The 21631-nt window shown below is 49.2% G+C and overlaps 2 protein-coding genes across 2 annotated transcripts; both read right to left on the reverse strand.

Annotated features, from left to right (window-relative positions):
- Nucleotides 1-6285: 6285 nt before the first annotated feature.
- Nucleotides 6286-7908, reverse strand: LOC135810604 (DDB1- and CUL4-associated factor 8-like). The gene has a single exon (XM_065324100.1). It carries the CDS (start codon nucleotides 7906-7908, stop codon nucleotides 7582-7584), a length of 327 nt encoding a protein of 108 aa, XP_065180172.1. The 3' UTR covers nucleotides 6286-7581.
- A 242-nt stretch (nucleotides 7909-8150) lies between these two features.
- LOC135810597 (DDB1- and CUL4-associated factor 8-like) lies at nucleotides 8151-20430 on the reverse strand. The gene is made up of 3 exons (XM_065324091.1): nucleotides 19136-20430; nucleotides 11506-11664; nucleotides 8151-8540 (listed from the first exon to the last, which is right to left on the reverse strand). The coding sequence occupies exons 1-3, from the start codon at nucleotides 20294-20296 to the stop codon at nucleotides 8157-8159; spliced, it is 1704 nt and encodes a 567-aa protein (XP_065180163.1). The 5' UTR covers nucleotides 20297-20430; the 3' UTR covers nucleotides 8151-8156.
- Nucleotides 20431-21631: the final 1201 nt, after the last annotated feature.

A 21631-nucleotide genomic window follows, 5' to 3' on the forward strand; every position in this document is an offset into this window, starting at 1 on the left:
GAACGAGGTCCTCAAAAGTCATTGCTTGGCCACAGAGGACATGGAAGCCAAGTTAAATGCTGCAGAGAGACATGTGTTCTCTATCCACAGAGTAAAAAATAACCAGAAATTATTGTCTTTCTACACTGGATTTTCATCGTTCCTTATGTTCATGGCGTGCTTCAACTTTCTGCACGATTCCGCCAAGGTGATGCGGACGTGGATGGGTTCACGGACGGCACCTGATGACGCGATGCAACACGGCAGCAAACCAGGCAGTAAACCGAAGCTAGAGCTGATGGAGCAGTTCTTTCTCGTCCTCGTCCGTCTTCGTCTTGGACTGAAAGAAGTTGAACTTGCCGACAGGTTTAAAGTCCACCCATCCACTGTCTTGCGCACTGTCACAACCTGGGTAAATTTAATGTACCATAAGTTTCGTCAACTTCCATCTTGGCTTTCAAGGAGAAGAATAGACAAATTGATGCCACCTGCATTCAAGCAGTGGTATGCAACAACTCGCGTTGTGATTGACTGCACAGAGTTTTTCATTAACATCCCATCATCACTGGCGCGGCAGAGTGCTACGTGGTCGGCGTACAAGAACCACAACACGGTAAAATGCCTTATCGGCATTGCACCGCATGGCCATGCGACATTTGCTTCGAAAGTATTCGAAGGATCTGGGTCGGATCGTGCCATCACAGAACAGAGCGGCCTAATCAGTTTATTAGAGCATGGCGATTCCATTATGGCAGACAAAGGTTTTGACATACAAGATCTTCTTGTTAGCCATGGGGTCCGCCTGTACGTCCCCCCATTTCGCCAAGGAGGATGCCAAATGACCCCTCAAGATCTTGCAAGTACAAAGAAAATTGCTGCTGTACGGATTCATGTAGAAAGGAAAATGCAGAGGATCAAGTGCTTTGAGATCATTGGCAAGGAAGTTGATAATGCTATGTTTGACATTCTAGACCAGCTTATTTACGTGTGCGCAATGTTGACTAATTTCCAGGGCTCGTTGGTGGCATAAAAACTTCATCCGGACACTATTATCACAACTTGTTTGCATAATAGTACAGCTTATGGCTGATACATGTATATACATTTGAACTTATTGACGAACGTTTACTCTGTCGTGCCGGTACTTGCTGCGATGGGTACTTCTGTATATATGTACTAAAAATACAATTCTCACAAGGCCAATGACACAAGCAAGTCTTTCTTTTTCGATACTCAGAATTTCGTGATTGAAAATAACACTCATCAGACAGTTGTATTACTATACACAGCAGCTGAGCTTGGGAATTTTAGCCAAACATTTACTAGTACTAAAAAAATACATGCAGATAATTCGGTGGAGTCACACTATCGTGATAACATTTCATGAAAAGACAGATACGGAGTGATGTATTATTATGATATACAGTATATGAACAGCGCAGACACAGCAGCATGGCCATTGTTTGTCCGGATATATGTGTGCGGATTTTGTGGTGGTGTGTTAGTGCGGATATATGGCATCATCGTGGGCTGCCACCAGGTCATCACGAAACTTTGTCAACTCTGAAGGCTTGACGAGACGCTTGTTCGGTGGGATGGGGTTATACACGGGTTTACGCTTTTCAGACTGACGCTGGGAGCCAAATGCAGCCTTTGTCAGCCTGACGTCGACAATTGGCTGAGGAACGACGTTCCTAGGCCTGGGTCAGTTCCACCTGCAAAGCCGGGACGTTGGGGAATGTTAACTTCCTCACGTAGCCCAATGCGCACATACTCCTCAAGTGCATAGAGCAAGGCTGCAATATGGTTGCACACACCACCCAAGCCAGCAGTACATGTGCATAGTGCAAGGTTCACCATGCCATCTGGACGCAGGCACAGCTTACACTTGTAAATTGCATCTTTTTTCATTGATGGCAGCACGTTACATCGAACAAATGAAAAATTCTCTTGAGTCACAAGTTCAATTTTCTGAACATGGCCATCCTTGAAGAACTTGTAGCCTCTATCTACACCTTTGAACGATGAGAACACGTCACTGTGACTGCTGCTTCCGCTAGACGATGACTCGGCATCAACTGGTGACGTTGATACAGCAACGTCCATGGACTGCCTGGCTGCTACCAGTACAGACTTCTCGATAAAGTGGTTGCACAACGAGGCAAAGCTGACTGTTGGGAGCTGTTTCAAGCTGCACTGCCAACCCGACTCTGGAAAGGTAACAGAACTATCAAGATTTACGGCTGGTATCTTGCCTGAGTCTGCATCCTGCTGAAGTCGGCGCCGCTTGCTTATTGGAACCATTGTCTGGATCGATAATTTTCTTGTCCAATCCTTCCTTGACATAGTCTTCAACCCTGTTACACCAAGAGAGACATGAAGAAAAGAGAAATGCAATTCGTAGTAAGTCTTAGGGCTGAGTTGCTCGATTAATAACAGCAAACGAAAGGTCGCCGGGAAACAAAATTATTATCCTGATTATTATACCAATGCTCAATTTCTTTGACAAGTTGCTTCATAATCATCTCATGCCGTCCAATAAAATTGCCTAAGTACGAAATATGACAAAGCTTCTCCACAGTTCTCCACAGTGACAAGTAAAATAAATAACTGCTGTACCCTGCAGAGCACCAGAGTCGAACATCGTCGATGGCTTTCTCAAATTTTGTATTATGAACAGCCAATAATAATCAATATTCACAAGGAATATCCATGGATCGAAGGGCTACGATATGTATTTCGAAATAAATCTCACGAAATGTCAGCACATGTATCAGAAACTCGCCTTTTCACAAGCTCCGCATGCTTTCCACGACGAGACGCACCACGGCACGCCAGCCACCTTTTCAACTCTGGTACGTGCAGATCCCTTGGCTTACGACCACTCAGAGAAGCACCGGGAACGTCTGCTTCGACTAAAGAGTACAGGTCCTCCATTCTTCCACCGACGACACTCGACTGGTTCAAGAAGTACATTTGTGACTTTGGACAGCCATCGATGCTCCAAATCAGTCAAAAATCGCGACTTCCACGGCTTCAGCTCATAGCCTACACAGCTTCGCCGCTAATAAAGGGCAACAGAGGTGTCGAAATCTACAAAACAAGGCTTCGCCAAGAGCCAAAGAACCAAATAGCCATAAAATATTCTGCAAAACCATCTAAAGTAATATTACAATCGCCTAATGCAGTAATGGCCAAGATTCCTCGACACCCATTACTACTGGCATTAGGTTCAAATTTTTCCGTTACGCGTGCCCAATGACGTAATGCGCAAAAGGACTATAGCAAGCCAAACTTGACTTGGTCGAGCTGAAACCTTGGCTGAAACCTTGGAATTCGAACGAAAATGGGCAAAATTCAGAAAAAATGCAAAAATGCAAAATGTACCCCAAAATGCAAAAAAAACATTCAGAACATTTTTCGGACAGGCCTAGCTCTGGTCTGAGTAGCAAGATTTGCCGAATCAACATATGCATCCTGAGCCCAGCCAGCGTGGTGCTAACTTACTACGGCACGAGTCACCAAACTAACTAACTTGTTAGGTCACCCCTGGAGAAAACTCTGGGGAACAGGCATAACACAGTCCCTGGGTGACACTGCTCTGGCTTGAAGCCACAGCGTTGAACTGTAGCGAGAGTGCATACACCGCTGTAAACCAGGGGCGCGCACTGAGCTCCGCAACAGTTTGGGGAGACTCCGGAGTTCGTCGCTTGCATTATTTTTTTAGGAATTTCTTTCATCCGAGCAGCGATCTGCAACTACAGGGTTCAAGGTCAAGACGGTGTATGACTCTGCAGCCGGTCAGGTCAACAGTAAACAGCAGAGATTCTTGTTGACGTCCTTTTTCAGGATACATGACGCATGCCATACAAAGCGTGCAGTGGGCGCCGCTTTCAAAATGAATAAAATAGCGCAGCCCTAGCTAGCACTACAAACACTGGTCTGTGCACTCGAATGCGGCGCTACTTTATTCATGAGGTTGGATTCCTCTGGCCAGCACCGTGTAGTTCACGCACCTACACTGACTTGTAGTAGAGGGGACGGTTTCAAATAGGACATAGGTTGCAAACCGGAACGGACTCAATATTCACTTTCTCTCTTGGTATTTTGATTAGAAGACATAATATTATGTCACAGTGAGACTACGATGTGTTATACTCCGAGACAAAATGTCATGGCTCTGCGATGACCAGAAGCGCCATATCAAGCAGGTGAGTTTTTGACGTGTTGCTTCGCACTGCGACTTGAGTTTTACGACTTTCGAAAAATCAACTTCTTGTCGCAGGTAAACAGCGGCTTGCCTCTCGCCAATAAAGCACCGCATACCAATCAAAACTACAGTCCATTCATAAAAAGATGGGTCCTGGCTCTGGCGAGCTCCCGTATTTGGCGATTTTTCGTGATTTCATCGTACACAGTGCAGTGCTGCGAACTTTGAAATTTGAAAAAGGGTCCAAAAAGGGTGCCTGAACTGGGGTTCGAACCGCAGAATGCACAGTTGCAGGCGGGGTCAAACGGCCTGGATTTTGATGGTTTTTCCCAATTCAGTGCTTTTGGGGCAAAACCTGGCCGAAATCCTATTCTTGCTATGGCTTGCTTTTTGGACAAAAAAACTTCAGAAACATAATTGGTAGAGGATTCCATATGGGATTGCAGAAAAAAATTCTAAAAAAACTCAACGTTTGACCCATTTATGGCCAAAAGCTAGAAGTTCATTTTTTTCTGAATGGACTGTAATGGAAGCACACACAAGGCTTATTGTTACTCTGTACTGGCCGTCGTGGAGCGATAGCAATTACCTAATTTCAGACCCAGAGTGAATTTGACGTGCACTCTAAAACGTGTCCGGTTTGGAGCCACCTCTGATTTGAACTTTTTTGAAGCGAAAAATTGGGCAACTTGGAGGCAATGGGTCAACACAAAGGAGTGGCTCAGTTCGATTGACTCTGGCCCCAGAGCAAACTTCAACATGCCAGTTTCCTTCCACAAACATATTTCGAGTGAAAAATCAACGCTGATGATCGGTTTGGGTCTATACAAATTTGGCTGTCAAAGCGTCCCAGTATCGAGCCGTCTCCTCTACATGCCTTGAACCGTATTTCTGAGGATCTGCTGAAAAGTTGGCGTCCACAGAAAATTCCTCCGTGGGCCGAACCAAACACAATGGGCGAAATTGCCCGCCCATCTTTCCCGTACTGCGCCATTGACCCATGGACCTAATATAAAAGTAAATAATAATAATAACCTCCCTCCCTGCCCTTCTGCTGCAGCTACCCCCGAGCTGGAAAGACCTTCCGAGATTCAGTGAATCACCATCTACGCAGCTCGCAGTGGTTTTGGGCACACACGCACGCACACACCTGTCCTGAATTTACTGAGAAAACTGGAGCACAAACACACACACACACCTTTTTGATTAAAGCTTTATAACACAAGTACCATTTCATGTGAGTTTATTTTACTCATCTGTTATTTAACCTGACACGGTGTTCTCCTGCTCCTTTTCCACCTTGTGTCTCCGCTTTCCCTTAGCTCAGGCCGTATATCTTCTATGCGGCTATGTCTCCACACAGTAGTCTCTTCATGTATCTTTGCCTCTTGCCAGTCCCTCCTTTAGGAATATACTCACATATTCTTGTTATCCTTTTATTTTGCATTTCTTTTCTTTCTATTTCTCTCCGTTGTTTCCTCCTTTCCCCCTTCCTCTCTTTCTTCGGTGCGTGGGGTGGCAATGAAGCCGAGGCGGTCTGTCGGCAGAGCTAGGCGCGCCCCACTAGCACAGGCACCGTGGCTCATGGTGGCCCCTACCATCTATGTAGCCGCTTTTTTCCTGTCGAATTCTTCCTAATCCTTGGTAGGGTTGTGTTCATTATGTAAAAATAAAACAAATGAACACTCTTGCTTGTGCCCTCCCGGTGTCGTACTGCCTGAATATGACCTGTGATATGATGCTTTCTCATATTTTGATACCAAAGGCAACGTAAACGACAAACTCCATTGTCCTGAACTCATGTGCAAGAGTTGCGTGCTCAGTTTATGTGCTCTGGATGCATCGTGTTGGTGAGCTTCGCTTGAAAAAGGAGCACAACACAATCATTCTTCATAGGAAACCTTAGTACTCTCAGAGTGAACTAACTTGTTTTAGACCACGATGCATGTACAGCCTAGGTCATTGGCCGCGCAGACTGGGGGTCCGTGCATGTGCAACCTGTGCCATTGGATGGGCACATTCTCTTTGGTTAGCTTGCCATGGCTGGCCACACATCAGTTAATCACCCTCACATCTTTCGATTGGCTACGGCCATATACGGTATGATACCATGATTATGAGCGTGTGCACAATAACAATGGTCACAGCAATACAACAGGAAAAAGAGTAAAAAAATCCAGATATCGAAAGTATGTTCAAAGGCAGCGGTAGCCAGGGCAGCGGAGCAAAAGAACACAGCAGCGGGAGTAAAAGAGAGAATAGGATTTGACACATACATACTAGCACCCAGAAACAGAACCCACGAAAATACAGGAAAGCAGACAACGAGAGAGTATGGTGACAGTTAGTTATAGATGACTCAAGCAGCAGAGTAAACCGGGTATAGCAGGAAACAGACTCCACACAGTGCACACACACACACACACACGCACACACACACACACGGTGAAACGACATCGGACACGCACGTACGCAGGGCAGACACATAAAAAAAGAGTAAAGAGAAGCTGCTGACGTGGACACACATTGTTAAAATTGGAAACAATGTAAGAAAATACACACCATAAGGACACACAACACGTGTAGTAAAAACCCCGAGCTTCACTCCACGGGAGATCGTCAGGTAGCTGGTGTGCTGGTAGTGGGGGACCCAGACATAAGTAAGACAAAAAGATAAGCGCTAGAGAAAGCTATTACCTCTAGTTTGCCGCTAATGTGTTCGTGCCAGGAACAAAAGTGTGAGAAAAGCTGATATTTGCCAGTGTGCATAAAACTTCAAATGATAAAACGCTCTTGATCTGAATGAAGGGCACCGTATGGGCCATATATGTGGCACGGTACATGTACAATGTACAGCGTGGCTAAAAAAAAGGATATAAAAAAGAACACTACTAAAAACAGCACAACAAGCTGCGAGTGTCATAGCTGTTCGTTCACACAAACTAGTACTAAACTCGTGGACTACGTTGTCAGGCTGGCAATTCGGATCGACAAGCGATGGTTTGGCCATGATGTCAACTATCCTATTCTCTACAACAATACCAGCAGCAACTGCCACAGCAGCGACAGCAAAGACCACAGAGTCAGTTTACATACGTGATATTCCTGGAGACACCTGCAGGACTACTAGAGGCCAGCAGCGAGCACAACAAGAAGCAGCAGCAGGAGCAACACGACAGATAGCCTCAGCGATGCAGACAGTAGAGACATGACGGGCAATGACACGACGGGCAATGGCACGAAAGGCCAGGTCAGGTGAGGTGGTTGTGGATGCGGTGAAACGTGTCAGTGAGTACCTCTGGCAGCCGACACAGAGCGGTCAGCAGAACATGGTCAGCAGAAAACGGTCGCAGCTGTAGCTATACAACGAGGCGAGACCGGCACGGACGTCGCTAGGCTTGAACACAGTTGATGCCCGGGCCATTCTCGTCGTCGCTGTCGTCCTCATCGCCTCTGGCGAGCATATCGGCAGCAGCAGCAGCAGCAGCATCTCCGACGCCGCCAGCAGCAGCGGCACGGTTCCCGTACATGCGCCGATGCCTCATCAGGCTGCGAATGCGGTGCTCCATCAGCACGTTCACCAGCCAGGCGCTGGAGTGCTGCAGGGTGGTGGCGTTGCGCGACGTCACGGCCTCGAGCCCGCTCATGTCCGTCGGCCGCCTGGCGTGCGGCGTCCAGACCTTGACCGTGTGCTCCAGACCGCTGGTGGCCAGCGCCATACACTGAGGATTGGGCTCCAGGCAGTTCACCGCACCCACCTCGTCAGCTTTCAGCAGCTGCACGACTTTCCAGGTCAGGTGAGGTGGTTGTGGATGCGGTGAAACGTGTCAGTGAGTACCTCTGGCAGCCGACACAGAGCGGTCAGCAGAACATGGTCAGCAGAAAACGGTCGCAGCTGTAGCTATACAACGAGGCGAGACCGGCACGGACGTCGCTAGGCTTGAACACAGTTGATGCCCGGGCCATTCTAGTCGTCGCTGTCGTCCTCATCGCTACTGCCGAGCATATTGGCAGCAACGTTCACCACCCAGGGGCTGGAGTCCTGCAGCCACTCGGTCATGTCGTTGCGCCACGTCAGGGCCTCGAGCCCGCTCATGTCCGTCGGCCGCCTGGCGTGCGGCGTCCAGACCTTGACCGTGTGCTCCAGACCGCTGGTGGCCAGCGCCATACACTGAGGATTGGGCTCCAGGCAGTTCACCGCACCCACCTCGTCAGCTTTCAGCAGCTGCACGACTTTCTCGGTGGATTTCTCCCAGATGAACACGTGCCTACAGTCCGAGCCGCTCACAACGTACTCGGAATTCGGGCCAAAGAAGTTGACACCCTTAATGGTGTCGTTATTGCGATGACCCTGCATGCATCAACAATAAAATATCGACAGTATGCAACACGCTAGATGTACATCCTACAAGTGAGCACATGTTTGATAAACACCTACCCATAGTACAGTACTGGAACATCATTCACAATGAGCCAAGTGGGTTTAGCTGCCAGAGGAAGTACAATGCGTGTACCGCAGTGTCTTGTATTAAAGCCTGTCTCGTATAGAAGACTGTTTTGAATACAAGCCTGACTTTCAAGATACACTAGACACCCTTAGCAAACAACGGTAACGCTATTTGTTTTACAGTGCTCGTACCTTGATCACCCAAATAGCGTTGAAGCTGCAGCGTAAAAACGTTATGGGGGCTGATTTATCGTTGTGACCAACGGTACGTTTTTTTGGCCAAATATTGCATAGTCCGTATGCATTTCACCTTGTATCGCGTGTATGGTGACATAAATGGTTGTAGCGCGCGAAGTAAAAGCTATTCTCGTGGCAACAGCGTACTAAAAATAGCGTGCATCTTGCTAAAGGTCGAGCCTAAATCACGGTGTTTCCCCCCTTACGGTAATACCGTTACAACATAACGTTGTTTGCTAAGGGTGTCTATTGTCGGCACATAAGCCTGGTTTTAATGTTGCCACACATAGAAATACCTGCTTTGAATAGAAGCCTGATGCGAGTAGAAACCTAGCCTTGACATCGGCCTCTACAGGAACAATCCCGGCTTTAATATGCAACACTACGGGTATACCGTAAAGTCTTGTATAAAAGCCGCACTTGAATAGAAGCCGCAATTTTGGGCCCATCAAATCACACATAAGCCTGGTTTTAGTGTTGACATACATAGAAATACCTGTCTTGTATAGAAGCCTGCAACATTTCACTAAGAAAGTCATAGGAACAATCCCGGCTTTTATACAAGTACACAGTAGTTGGGTTCGGGTGGTTGCTATCAGGTTCGGCCTCATTTTCTCTGTGCTGCGCTGATGAGTTCAAAAAGAACGAAACAGCATGCTGTCCGCAGATTGAGTATTTCGCTCCTGCTCTTGTAGCAGTTGAGCACTCTTGCGTGGGGTAGTGCCTTTGCTGTTTGCGTTATGCAGAGCTCACTGACTTGTCATTTTGAGCACTCTGGCAAGGTACGTTCGGGCCTGATTGGAAATTTTTATTTTCATTGCTATCAGGTTCGGCCTCATTTTCTCTGTGCTGCGCTGATGAGTTCAAAAAGAACGAAACAGCATGCTGTCCGCAGATTGAGTATTTCGCTCCTGCTCTTGTAGCAGTTGAGCACTCTTGCGTGGGGTAGTGCCTTTGCTGTTTGCGTTATGCAGAGCTCACTGACTTGTCATTTTGAGCACTCTGGCAAGGTACGTTCGGGCCTGATTGGAAATTTTTATTTTCATTGCTATCAGGTTCGGCCTCATTTTCTCTGTGCTGCGCTGATGAGTTCAAAAAGAACGAAACAGCATGCTGTCCGCAGATTGAGTACAAGTAAAGTAGGTATATACAATGCCATGGTAACACAGGAAGAGTATTCAATCAGTCGGTTTCTGGTCAACTACAATGTTGGCCAAAGAAATCCAACCTCATGAATAAAGTAGCGCCGTGTTAAAGTGCACAGACCAGTGTGTGTAGTGCTAGGGCTGCGTAGCGCCCGGCAATGCTATTTTATTCATGTGGTTGGATTTCTTTGGCCAGCACTGTACAACAGTTTGCATGATATTGTACTGTAGAACCCAACCACTGTGGTGAACAAAAGCACAAGCAGGAAAATAGCGGTACCCATGATATAATAATAATAATAAAAATAGCACATTTCGCGGAGTAGAGCACTACACTGTAAATAAAGAAATTCAGTGTTTTTTTCCGCTTCTGTCTTGTGAGCATCATCAGCAAGGTGTAGTAGCTGCTGATACTGATTTCTCCTCGGGTGTCGAGCTGCACACCCATGATATAGCCACTCTCAATAAACCAGCACTCTCCAGAAGCCAGCATAATTGTCCGTGATCAAGATGTCCAAGTCATGCCCGCTGTGCCTATACATCAGATATGCTAATCCAGCACATCCCTTCTCCGGCAGAATTTCCGTAGCACAAATAGTGTGGGGTTACAAAGGGACCACTGAACACATAATATACGGACAATTCGCACACGGACGATTCGCGGTGCTGTTCTCGACGCACTCAAACCTGGTGGAGAACAGGTGGAGAACCACTTGTGCACGAAGTATTTACGGAAACAGTGAATTGCCGGCGCCATAGGCCCTCTTTGGCGCTTGTCTTTTATGGTGAAGCTAAAGGACGCCTGGGACTCCAGATGAGTGTTCAGATAAAGTTCATGTCAATCTGATTGTTAGTAAAGAGGCGGCGAGGAGAGATTAGTTTTAGAACTGCGACCAAGAGCATGAGCTGAACTGACATTTCACAAAGGCTTTATTGTGTTCAATCTGATGGTTTGTTCATCCTTCTACTCTATGTGTGTCTGTGCCAAGCAACCCCCCGCTTCTCCAGCGATTCAAAAACAATTCACGGCACCTCGACTACAGGCCCCGGGGACCATCGATATGCAACGGGTTCGCCTGGATATTCGTTTCGCCCACTTCGTGAACATGTGTGTGTGTGTGTGTGTGTGTGTGTGTGTGTGTGTGTGTGTGTGTGTGTGTGTGTGCGTGCGCCATCTAGTGCGCCATCAGAAGTGCTGCTCCTCAGCCTCTTCCACCCCTCTCCCCTGACGGGGACCGTGTAACCTATCAAGGCGACGTGTGTCAAGGTCAAGGTCAATGTATGTGTGTGTGCGTATGTGTGTATGTATGTCTGAACGTATGTGTGTATGTATGTCTGTACGTATGTGTGTGTGTGTGTGTGTGTGTGTGTGTGTGCGTGCGTGTGTGTGTGTGTATGTATGTATGTCTGTGTGCGCGTGTGTGTGCACGTGTATATGGTGTTATAGGTGACGGTATCTGCACAGAAAGTGACCAAGTTAAGCGTACCGTGTAGCGGTGTACAGGCACAGTCCGACTCAGCTCCGTGTTGAAGATGTAGATGGACTCGTCATTGTATGTCGCTAACAGCTCCTTGCCGTCATTGCTGTACACTACACACGTTACAGTGGCGTGCTCCTTCATGCTCTTCACCGTGTAGAGCTGGACCTAGAGACACATGTGTGTGCGTGCCCACGTGTACACGCGCGCACACGCACACGCACACACACACACACACCTTTAAAAGATCAACAAGGAATTGATAATCACTCCTACGTTGGCGAAGCAAGCAGAGAGCACATTACAGTCAGATTTCGCTTATCCGGTCCTCTTTTATCCGGATCCCTCGCCATCTGGAAGAAAATCACTGGTTACCGATTTACAGCATATGCCATGCACACATACAGTATGTGTGTTCGATTATCCCGTTCCCTCGCCTATCCGGATATTTTCGTGGAAGACGGATGTGTGCGGTTATGCGAGGTCTGACGGTACAACCTCGCCAAGCACACATGGGATCTGTACATTCTAAGTTCGAGCCACCCTTCCGCTACAACTTTCACACCAAAGTTCAACTCAAAGGGAAGCACCGGCGGTGAGCCAGCTCCCGATCCGTCCCGCATACGGTTCGAGTACCAAATCTACTACACAATACAGTAAAAGCCATTATTCTAACGAGGCGCATATGTAACGATTTCCCAAGATTGACTAGTTTACGTGTACCAAAGATAACGATTCCCACTCATTCTCAACGCTCAATAGGACAGTATATGTATCGATTTCTGTATAACGATTTCTATTTTAACGACAGATTTCTCCTCGTTAACTCGTTCGATTTAGCACTTCGCTATAATATATGGCTTTTACAGTAGTACAGAATGCGCTCAAATGCTACAACAGTTTTGACAATTGAAGCTTGAATTCTTTGCTTCTTCAGTAGTTCAAGGTCTTTCGGTGATGGCCACTCGATGCTACCTTTTATTGGAGATCATGAAACTACTTCTACACATTTTATTGCGGTCCAGTCAGTGTTGGTGTCGAAATTATGCATGAAAACGTTGATGAAGTCACAAGAACTATCCATCATATTTTTATTTGTTTCAATTGTATTTGTCTCATAAGTTGCAAAACAGTCAAGCAGATCATCCGAGAAGGACGGATTGGTGCTGATTTAATTTGCCACCTTGAAGCGACTACAAGAATGGCGAACAGACCTAATCTTTAGCTTCAATTTAGGAAAATTTAGGACGAGTCTTGGTTCGAAATTCTGACAAAGTCTGGGTCCTGTCACCGGCGATCTCCGGCTCGAATGGTCCACAAACCACTTTTGGTCAAAATTGTACGGGATTGGTGCCGGGGCAGATCGCAAGAGTTGGGCATTGCCCAACTTTGCCGGTGATCCCTAGCGACTTTTTACCGTATGATTTTGTTACGACTGCACTGGTTCACATAATCGCAATGCGTCGGGAGAGGCCGACCGCAAGAGGCCCACCGCCGGCGACTCCCGGCGCGTACGGGCGATATGTGAACCAACCCTAACTTCAGTGACAGGAACGCGCCCAAACAGGCTGTAAGTTGTACCCTGCAGGTACGGTGACCAGGTGACTGGTGTACGCAGGAGCACGTGACCGCTTGTTCAACCATGTTCGATGGGGAATAAGGGCCGAACGCTGCATCGCAGCCTTCTCGGACAAAACCAGTCGACTCAGAGTCCAAAAGACTACAACATATGGGCTAATTGCGGTCATCCGTGCTTTAATAAGAACGAAATGGTGCTTTTAGTGACATTTTTCATACAAATTCCCATCTAGTAGGGCGCAGTCACCCAGTTTCGGTAGAAGTGGCGAGTTTGATTGGGAGTGAAGGAGGAAGGGAGCGTCTCAGCTTCCTCGGACCAAGACCATTCAACTCAGCACCCCGAAGACTACAGCTGGTGGAAATTTGATTTCAGGCTTAACTTCCCCTTTAACGCGAAATTCACCGTCTGCGAAAGGCTACGGAAGATTACAGAGGGGGGGGGGGGGGGGCTGTTGTGGAGATGTGTTACTTTGTTCAGGATGCCTTGTAATAATCAATATGACTGTCCCGAGGTGACATCTCAGTGTGCTGTGTGCTGTTGTTCCTCGCTGTGTGCATTGTGGACATTCTCATGCATGTTTACTTGTCTGCTTGTCGGTGTCATGAATGATCATTAGTTCATTACCTCCTAGCATGACGTTATTGCGCGCCAAATACGGTTTACCGTGCGCATGTGCACGCTCGCGCGCGTGCGCCAATGATGGTGACAATGCTAAGCTTGCATGCGTGACAAGTGGTTCTAGTAGTTGCAGTTGGGAGAGAAATGAGGTTCTTGATGGTTTGATCGAGGTGTTGCCGGTTGGCGGTTTTTTGCTCTTTACTCTAACTTTAGTCTAAGCCTTTATCGTTACTATTCATTACAACCCAGAGCCGTGTATGTTGGCTGGTCTGCAACGAGGTTGTGTGCGGGGGTAGTTGGGAGAGAGAGACTGTGTGACTATTACAGCTTGTGGTACCGAAACCCGGCTAGTGACTATTGTAGAGTTGTTCTGGTGTATGCCGCGACGACGACGACGACGACGTCGTGTTGTGGGACGTAATTCCGGTGGAGGTGCAGTGGCTACTGCTACAGATTCTGGTATGTCGTTGAAAGTCGATAATTTCGTTCGTCCCTTTACTGGCCAGGATAGTTGGGAGGTGTTCCACAACAAATTCTTGGTGCTCGCAAGTGTTCAGGGTTGGGACGATGAGACTAAACGCATGAAGCATCTGCCCTTGTTTCTGGATCAAGATGCGTTTCTTGTTTTCACCAAGATGTCGGACGCGGACAAAAAAGTCGAAGATAAGGTGCGCGAGAAGATGTTATCGGCATTTGCAATGACACCGGCCCAAGCGTACCAAAGTTTCGTGCGCCGTCGGTTGAGGATGGACGAGTCGCCGGACGCCTATGCTGCGGATTTGGAGCGCCTGCTTGCCATTTCGGGTCACCGCAGCGGCGGTAATGCCGACCAGGATCCCGTGATTATTGAACAGTTTCTACTGGGCTTACCTGGTGATTTCGACAAGGAAATCCGGCTCAGCATGGCTGGGCAAGCTCTCACGGTAAGCGGATGTTTGCAACGCGTGCATGCATTGCGGAACGCAGTGGCTGACTCCCGACCTCGACTGCAGCATGCGGTTGTTGCAGCTGTACCCAAGCCTGATGGTGCCAGTGGTGGTGACCAGTCTCGAGTTGGTGTGAGTAGCAGTGCCAGGTCAGTTGTCTGCTTTCACTGTAAAACTGTTGGACATGTGAAACGCGAGTGCCCAAACCGCCGCCAGAAGGGTCAGCAGTCGTCTGGTATCAAGTGTCATTTCTGTGAGGAGAAGGGCCATATCATCAAGGACTGCCCCATGAAGCGCAAATGGATTGACAGTCAGAAGAATGCTGTTGCTGCCGTGGGAGAGGCTAGTGTTCAGCCCACATCGCCCACTAGTACTCAAAAAAGAAAGAAAAAAAAGCCACCCCGGACCGAGTGTTGGGTGCACCTGTGGCACAACCCATGGAGTTGCCGACGATTTATGTCGATGTCCATGCGGCTAATGGCGACTGGATGCGCTGCGCGGCAGTTATTGACACTGGTGCCAGTCGTACATTTGTGTCTGCAGCATTTCTCAAGCAGCATAGATTGTCATTCTCCTCCGATCACTGTGCTGCTCCGTTGGCATTGGATGGCCAGCCCCTGGATGTGCTTGGCAGTATTGAACTTCAGCTACGACGCAATGATGGTCCTGTTCACTTGCCGGTCGTATCAGTAGTAGCATCCGTCGTCGCGACGCTGGATGTGGTCAATGCCCCACTTCTACTTGGTGCAGATGTCGTTGCCGCATCTGGTGGTGTTCAGTTGCAATACAGTGATGGCCTGCTTTCATCAGTAACATTTGGAAGCAACTCGGCAGGCGGTGTGCCGACGAGTACGGGTGATGCTCCAGTTCACGATCCCCATCCATACCGGCATGTCAAGGTTACGCGTAGCGGTGATGACGTTACTCTGAGTTGTTCGGATGGATCAGTGCGCTGGGATGCTTCTCGTGGCCAGTGGTTTCTGTCATGGAAATGGGCATCAGGCACACCTCCGACATCGCCAGTTGGCCCACCCATTGGTGAGTACTCGCGTGCTCAATTGACTGCCCATCAGGAGGAGCTATTTTGCCAGGAGGTGGACCAGTGGATCACCAAGGGCTGGCTTCAGCCATCTGATGAGTCTGTGCATGGCGACATGGCAGGTGTCTTGCCGGTTTTGGCGGTGGCTCAAGAGCACAAGGAGACTACTCCCGTCCGACCATGCTTAGACTACCGGCGCCTCAACGAGCTCATTGTCTCGGAGCCTGGTCAGAACTCTCCGTCATGTCAGGAGACCTTGCGGAAGTGGCGCATGGTCAGCGACGAGTCATCTGTACTGCTGGATATTCGGAAGGCGTACATGCAGATTCATGTCGAGCCAGAGCTGGTGTGCTATCAGACAGTGATCTGGAAGGGCCAACTCTACACCGTCACATGTATGGCTTTTGGGTTAGCTATAGCGCCCAAATTTATGGACATCATTGTTCAGTGGATTCTGCGGCACCACTCCAACGTGGATAACTACATTGACGATATATTGACGCCGCAAGTTGAAGCAGATGATGTCGCCACCGACTTGCGTCGCTATGGGCTAGACACCAAGCCGTCTGAGCCTCTGCCGAGTGCCAGGGTCCTGGGTCTGCAGATGTCGTCATCGTCGGGCAGACTGCAGTGGTCAAGACGCAGTGGCGTTGATCTTGCTGTGCCTAAGCCATTGACTAAGCGTAGTCTGTTCAGCTGGTGTGGACGTGCAACTGGTCACTATCCAGTATGTTCCTGGCTTCGTCCGGCCTGCAGCGCGTTGAAGAGGATGTCTTGCACAGGAGAAAACTGGGACGTGCCAGTTTCACCAGCAGTCGAGGCATGCTGTAAAGAGCTCGCAGCGAGGCTCGACACGGAGGATCCCGTCCGTGGTGCTTGGAAGGTATCTGCCTCTCCAGATAGCCAGTGGACCGTGTGGTGTGAGGCCTCAGACATAGCTCTCGGTGTCGTGTTGGAGATTGACGGTCAGGTGATTGAAGACGCATCGTGGTTGCGGCCCCGTACTGATCACAAGCACATCAATGTGGCGGAACTCGAGGCTGTCGTGAAGGGCCTCAATCTCGTTCATGACTGGGGTGCCACGCAAATTCAAGTCGCTACAGATTCAAAGACAGTGGCCAGCTGGTTGCAGCAGACTGTTCATGACCTGCTGCGCATCAAAACGAGTGGGTTGAATGCAACGCTGATTCGACGTCGGCTGGAAATCATCGACGATCTCCTTGCAACAACGGATATGACGGTGGACGTGCTGTGGGTTCCGTCGGCCAAGAATCTTGCAGATCGGTTGTCGCGGATCCCATCGTCCTGGGTAAAGCTGTTCAAAGGGACATATGCTGTTTGTGTCGATGCTGCTGCTGCTGCCACTACTGACCGGCAAGGCCTGGGTCCGCTCACGACGGAGCGCATTCAAGAGGCTCAGCGTTCCTGCCAGGTCATCTCCACCATGGTTGGAGAAATCAAGGCCGACCTGCCAGTGTCGCACCCGTCCTTTCGACAGGTGCGTGATCAGCTGCTGCTTCGGGATGACGTGCTGTGCCGGTCTGTGAAGTTGGCCGTGAAAGGTGAGGTGGTGGTTCCAGTTGTTTCACAGGATCTGGAGCCAGTCCTGCTCAGTTCAGTTCATGGGCTCAGCGGCTATGGCAACTCTAGTACCATGCATGCCATGCTGCGTAGCCGCTGTTTCTTTATCTCCATGGCTGACAAGTGCCGCCAGTATTGTCGTGACTGTCCTCAATGCTGTGCTGCTAGTCATCGTGCTGGTGCGTCAGTTGCTTCTACCCGTCGCGACATTCCTGGGAGGCCCTGGAGCGTGGTGCATCTCGACACTCTGGAACTTGGGCCGGAGAAGAGTGGCCGCTTCCATTGTGTGTTGGTGTGTGTTGATGACTTCACCAAATGGGCCGAAGTCGTACCGTTGCGACGCCATGATGCCCAATCCGTGGCCGACGCATTCTTGGCGATATGTTGTCGCTGGGTAGGGGTCCTCCGGATGTCGTACGCGTCGACAATGGCACCGAATTTCAGAATGCTGTGGTCAACGCCCTGTGGAGTCAGTTCCATGTGATAGTCGAGACTGGTGCGGTACGCCACCCACAGTCACATGGTGCCGTGGAGCGGATGAACCGCACACTGCTTACGATGATGCGGAAGGTCCTGGACACTGCCGACGACTGGCGGTCGGAGCTCGACCTTCTCCTGTACTATTACAGGAATAGACCCCATTCAACCACCAGGCTGACACCGATGATGGCGATGACAGTCTGGCAACCACGTGACCTAATTGTGGCAAAGGACCAACCTGCCTGCGAGATGAGCCAGTGGGTCAGTCGGCTCGGTGACAGCGCTGCTCGCATCCGTGACCTGATCGAGATGGAGCCATCTGTCCACGATGGTGTTGATAATGAGCATGATCAGCCTCAGCTCTACCACCCGGATGATGCCGTCATGCTTCGTCGTCCCGACCGCAGCCAGAAGTTGTTGTCTCCGTACGAGCCTGGCTGGGTGATCAAGAAAGTTATCAGCCCTTCTACGGTGGTCATTGCATCTGGGCAAAGGAAGAAAGTCGTCAATGTGGACCATATCAAGCCAGCTCCTCGGATCGCTGTAGGTGAAGCACTGGAGGAGCTCGATGTGGCAGATGACTCCGCTCGCCACCAATACACATTCCGTGACCGTGGGCGACTGGTCATGCCATCCCGTTATGCTGACTGAAATGTCACCTGGGGGAGGGGTGTAATAATCAATATGACTGTCCCGAGGTGACATCTCAGTGTGCTGTTGTTCCTTGCTGTGTGCATTGTGGACATTCTCATGCATGTTTACTTGTCTGCTTGTCTGTGTCATGAATGATCATTAGTTCATTACCTCCTAGCATGACGTTAGTGTGCGCCAAATACGGTTTACCGTGCGCATGCGCACGCTCGCGCGCGCACCAATGATGGTGACAATGCTAAGCTTGCATGCGTGACAAGTGGTTCTAGTAGTTGCAGTTGGGAGAGAAATGAGGTTCTTGATGGTTTGATCGAGGTGTTGCCGGTTGGCGGTTTTTTGCTCTTTACTCTAAATTTAGTCTAAGCCTTTATCGTAACTATTCATTACAACCCAGAGCCGTGTGTGTTGGCTGGTCTGCAACGAGGTTGTGTGCGGGGGTAGTTGGGAGAGAGAGAGTGTGTGACTATTACAGCCTCTCTACAGGAACAAGAGCATGATATTGGGATACGCAAAGCTATCTAACAAAGAAGACCCAGCCGAGAAGTCGCCTAAAATTTCCGCTAAATCACAAAAATCCGATATTTTTCAGAGTGGCATACTGGATACCCAATGGTACCCAAATACCGCACCAAAACGGCCATTTCTTGCTTCATACATCTATAGAGAGGTGCCGAAGACAGAGAAAAGCAAACAGACCAATCTTCGGACCAATTAATTGGTCTTGAGCTACCTTGCAGGCACACATCATCAGACTGGAACACATACCGGTCTATCGTCGGTGATGTACCGTTGATCATAGACGCTGAGGGTTCGACTAGAACCAGACACGGCAAAGTACCACGGCTGAACTGGATTGGTGAAGATCGAGTAGAGACGAGCGTGCCGGGGGCTGCGCAACTCCATACTCTGCACTAGCAGCTCGCATTCGTCCGTCCTCAAATCGATGGAGAACACCTTGCCGTCCTCGCCGCACGAGCGCACCGTGTGCGGGTTTCCCGGCTCCAGGGCCAGCTTGTGAGCAGCGTCGTCGTGCTCCGCAACCGTCTTGGATGTCACGTCGCCCGACGGGGTTAGCAGGTGCCGTCGCACTAGGCCATCGCGCGCCGTCGACACCATCATCGAGTTCAGGCAGCTGGGCATGAACTTGGCCTGGAAGACGTTGCTGCTGTGCCCGCTGGCAAAGGCCAGCGTACGCTTGCCTCGTCGCCAGTCCCACAGCATCACGTTCAAGTCATCGCCACTCGACGCCAGCACCTCTCCGTCTTCGCTGTAGTGTAGGGTGTTTACGCAGCCCTCGTGACCTGCTATCTCGCGCTCTTTGTCCAGTCGCCGCACCAGCGCGTAGCTGCTCATGGCTCTGCGCCGCAGTGACGAAGCGCTGCAGAGGCCCAGGTGGCGGCGCCGCAGGTCGTACGCAGTGCTCCACCGCGTCATCGCCGGACATCGCGTGTCCTCCGTGCAGCCAGGGATATCAGGCTCTGCTGCGCCACCCCCGATGTCCTCGTCGCTGGTGTTTTCGTCATCATCATCATCATCATCCTCATCCTCATCGTCGCAGCTGGGGAATTCAGGAAAAAGACGTTCCAGTATGGACGCGTCAGTTTCCGAATCTGATATTTGGGCATAATCATGATCAGAAGACTCCTCGCAAGATCCAGCAGTTGAATTCTCTGTTCCAACAAGAGAACCATCACACTCTGGAGATTGACTACCGTCTGCAACACCGGCAGCACCATCAGCAACAGGAGAATCAGCTTCCTCATCCTGGACCATTCGAGTAGCACCACTTTCCTCCTGCGACATGCTGTCCTTTTCTTTGTCGTCTGCACCCAGTTCTGAAGAGACGACGTTCCTGCTTTTCTGGTCACAAACCTTGCCCTGTTCACCTTCACTTCCCTGGCATTTTTCTTCAGGGCTCGCGTCCATCCTGTGCCAAGGACGTATCGCAATTCAGCCTCAGGGTATTCTACGCACCCAATTCCTGCAGTCTAAAAGTAAAACATGCGACTGCAACATGAGGACAATAAAAAAAATTCAATTCAGTCAGACAATGTCTGGTGACTGACAGCCAGGGCCAGGGCTAGGGGCCCATCATTTTGACGACTCCTTGGCTGTGACGTCATTGTGGCACGGTGCGAAAATACTTGGATTTCACTTTTTTATTTCTTCACGACTTCAGGACGAAAGTCACTTCGAGCTTCATGAATTCAGAAAGTAGTATGACCATGATGACCAGACTGTTAGTTTGCCAAGTCGCCCGAGCCGCTTGGCTTGTTGGTTGTGCCAGTAATATGGTATCTCCTGTAACTGGGGTTAGTGTTATACCCACTCCATAATATTTTGTCAACATTGGCGCCCAACTTTGGCTCTGAGTACCCACTCCCGAAGCTCTACCGACTACCTAACGTTTTCCCTAATGAATATTCCCGGTGCTTTTCAATTCCCCGCGTGAGTAACTTCGATAAGCTTGTGTATCGTGTTACAGTCCATTCAGAAAAAGATGGACTTCTAGCTTTTGGCCATAAATGGGTCAAACTTTGAGTTTTTTTAGAATTTTTTTCTGCAATCCCTTATGGAATCCTCTTCCAATCATGTTTCTGAAGTTTTTTTGTCCAAAAAGCAAGCCATAACAAGAATAGAATTTCGGCCAGGTTTTGCCCCAACAGCACTGAATTGGGAAAAACCATAAAAATCCAGGCCGTTTGACCCTGCCTGCAAACGTGCATTGTGCGGTTCGAACCCCAGTTCAGGTACCCTTTTTGGACCCTTTTTCAAATTTCAAATTTCGCAGCACTGCACTGTGTACGATGAAATCACGAAAAATCGCCAAATGCGGGAGCTCGCCAGAGCCCATCTTTTTATGAATGGACTGTAGTCATAAGTGCTTCTGCCTACAGTTCTGTTCTTATATACAGAAGCCTTGCTTGGTAGTTTAACATGTTTTTCGATTTTGACAGCATGTTACAAGGCGTAACATGCTGTCAAAATCGAAAAACAGTTGTGTTCTTGTTCGTTTTTCCTTTTGTGTTAATTAGTGTCCTTTTGTGGTGTTTTGGGTAGTAGTAGTACACAGGGGCGTAGGACTAGGAGGGGTTTTGGAAGTGGTACGACCAAAGGTCGGCGCGGCCGAAGGCCATTTTGGAGGGGGGGGGGGGTCCGGGGGACCTCCCCCGGGAAAATGTAAAAAAGACACAAAATCCTGCGTTCTAGGAACTTCTGGCACACTTCTGGCACAGTTTATAAGTCATAGAATTATTTCAC

The sequence above is a fragment of the Sycon ciliatum genome, chromosome 1 (assembly GCF_964019385.1).
Source record: "Sycon ciliatum chromosome 1, ocSycCili1.1, whole genome shotgun sequence".
NCBI lineage: Eukaryota > Metazoa > Porifera > Calcarea > Leucosolenida > Sycettidae > Sycon > Sycon ciliatum.

Bases quoted from the DNA above. Each gene is read 5' to 3' on its own strand.
- LOC135810604 (XM_065324100.1), bottom strand. From the start codon at position 7,908: ATGGCGCTGGCCACCAGCGGTCTGGAGCACACGGTCAAGGTCTGGACG.
- LOC135810597 (XM_065324091.1), bottom strand. From the start codon at position 20,296: ATGGACGCGAGCCCTGAAGAAAAATGCCAGGGAAGTGAAGGTGAACAG. The intron at 11,665-19,135 runs GTATGTGTTCCA...ATGTGTCTCTAG, and splicing joins ACATCACCGACGATAGACCG to GTCCAGCTCTACACGGTGAA. The intron at 8,541-11,505 runs GTACGCTTAACT...TGATGCATGCAG, and splicing joins TGCCTGTACACCGCTACACG to GGTCATCGCAATAACGACAC.